The 1,253-nt window shown below is 68.2% G+C and overlaps 2 protein-coding genes across 2 annotated transcripts in view; one reads left to right on the top strand and one right to left on the bottom strand.

Annotated features, from left to right (window-relative positions):
* The window catches only part of AURANDRAFT_62022 (hypothetical protein), a gene marked incomplete at both ends in the record, with an annotated part of 5,785 nt that extends 5,608 nt beyond the window's left edge, over nt 1–177 (top strand). The window contains one exon of the mRNA XM_009036436.1: nt 13–177. Coding sequence (XP_009034684.1) covers nt 13–177 — 165 coding nt within the window. The remainder of the gene's footprint in view (nt 1–12) is intronic.
* A 99-nt stretch (nt 178–276) lies between these two features.
* Nucleotides 277–1,020, bottom strand: AURANDRAFT_62021 (hypothetical protein; the record flags this gene model as incomplete). The annotated part of the gene is made up of 1 exon (XM_009035986.1): nt 277–1,020. One exon carries the CDS (start codon nt 1,018–1,020, stop codon nt 277–279), a length of 744 nt encoding a protein of 247 aa, XP_009034234.1.
* Nucleotides 1,021–1,253: the final 233 nt, after the last annotated feature.

The raw sequence follows: 1,253 nt of genomic DNA, 5'->3' as shown, positions 1-1,253 counted from the left end.
CAGTCCACGTAGGCGTTGGTGCTGTTCGCGGGCTGCTCGAAGAGCGACGCGCTCGTGAAGAGCGACGACGGGGAGTCCGCGCTCGTGAAGAGCGACGACGGGGAGTCAGGCACGGCGGCCATGGTGCAGGTTCGGTCCTTTATGCAAGACGCATCAGATGCGAAGCACTGGATCTAGTAACAATCACAAAACTTGACCCTTCCTCGAAGCGATATTGAAGGAAAGTGCAACTTAGATATATTGCGATTTTCCCGAGCCGGCGAAATATGCGTCGCCTTACTCCCGCACGAGCATGTCGGGCTTCTCGTCGAAGGCCCAGTCGAGCCCGAGCCCCATGTCGGCCATGGCGTCGTCCTCGTCGAGGCCGGCGACGGCCGCGCGGAGGCCGCGCGCGTGGGAGATCATCGACTTCTGCCGCACGTTCATGTGCGTGCCCCGCTTCGATATCGTCTGGCGCATGGTCCGCCGGCTCTCGTTGTTGCTCTGGACCGCGAGCACGGTCTGGCGCGCGGCGCCCTTCTCCTGGCCGCTCTTGAGGAGGAGCTCCGCGAGCACGAGCCTAGTCTCCGCCTCCAAATCGATGTCGCCGGCCTCCGCGAGGGTCCGCGCGGTCCTCGTGTCGCCGCTCTCCATGGCCAAGATCATCTGCTCGAGGTGGATCTTGCGCAGCGTCTCGTCGTAGTCGTCGCAGCACCCGTGGGCCTCGATGGCCTCGAGCGCGCGGTCCAAAAAGTGCTCCGCGGCCTCGACGCCGGCCGGCGGCGCGACGTTCTGGGCCGCGGACCCGCGGCGCGCGAGGAGGCCCTTGAACTTGTGCTGGGCCGACTTCGCCGCGGCGAACTGGTCCCAGCGGTTCGCGTTGAGCTCGAAGGGCGCCGCGTTCGCGCTCGACGACGGCGCCGCGTCGTCGCCGTCGCCGCCGTCCGCCGACGGCGGCGGCGGCCGCGCCGCGCCGGGCGCGACGTCCGCGCCGAAGGAGAGCATGGCGTCGCCGACGACGTTCGTCGAGCGCATGGCCATGGTGCGCCGCTTCTCGGCTTAGGCATGCTCGCTCGGCGCCCGGCGGCCGCGCGCCTTGGCGTCGTCGTCCGCGTCCTTCGCGCGCTTCAGCTCGACGCGCGCCATCCAGTAGAGCGCGTCCGGGTCCTCGGCCATCTCGCCGTCGTCCTCGTCCGTGAGGGGCCTCAAAATCTCCTCGGCGCCGTCGTAGTCGTCCTCCATGAGGCAGATGAGGGCCTCGTTGTACCGCTGCC

Source organism: Aureococcus anophagefferens, assembly GCF_000186865.1.
Source record: "Aureococcus anophagefferens unplaced genomic scaffold AURANscaffold_4, whole genome shotgun sequence".
Classification (NCBI taxonomy): Eukaryota; class Pelagophyceae; order Pelagomonadales; family Pelagomonadaceae; genus Aureococcus; species Aureococcus anophagefferens.
The sequence above is the reverse complement of the archived record's forward strand: the minus strand, read 5'-3'. Positions and strand labels throughout refer to the sequence as shown.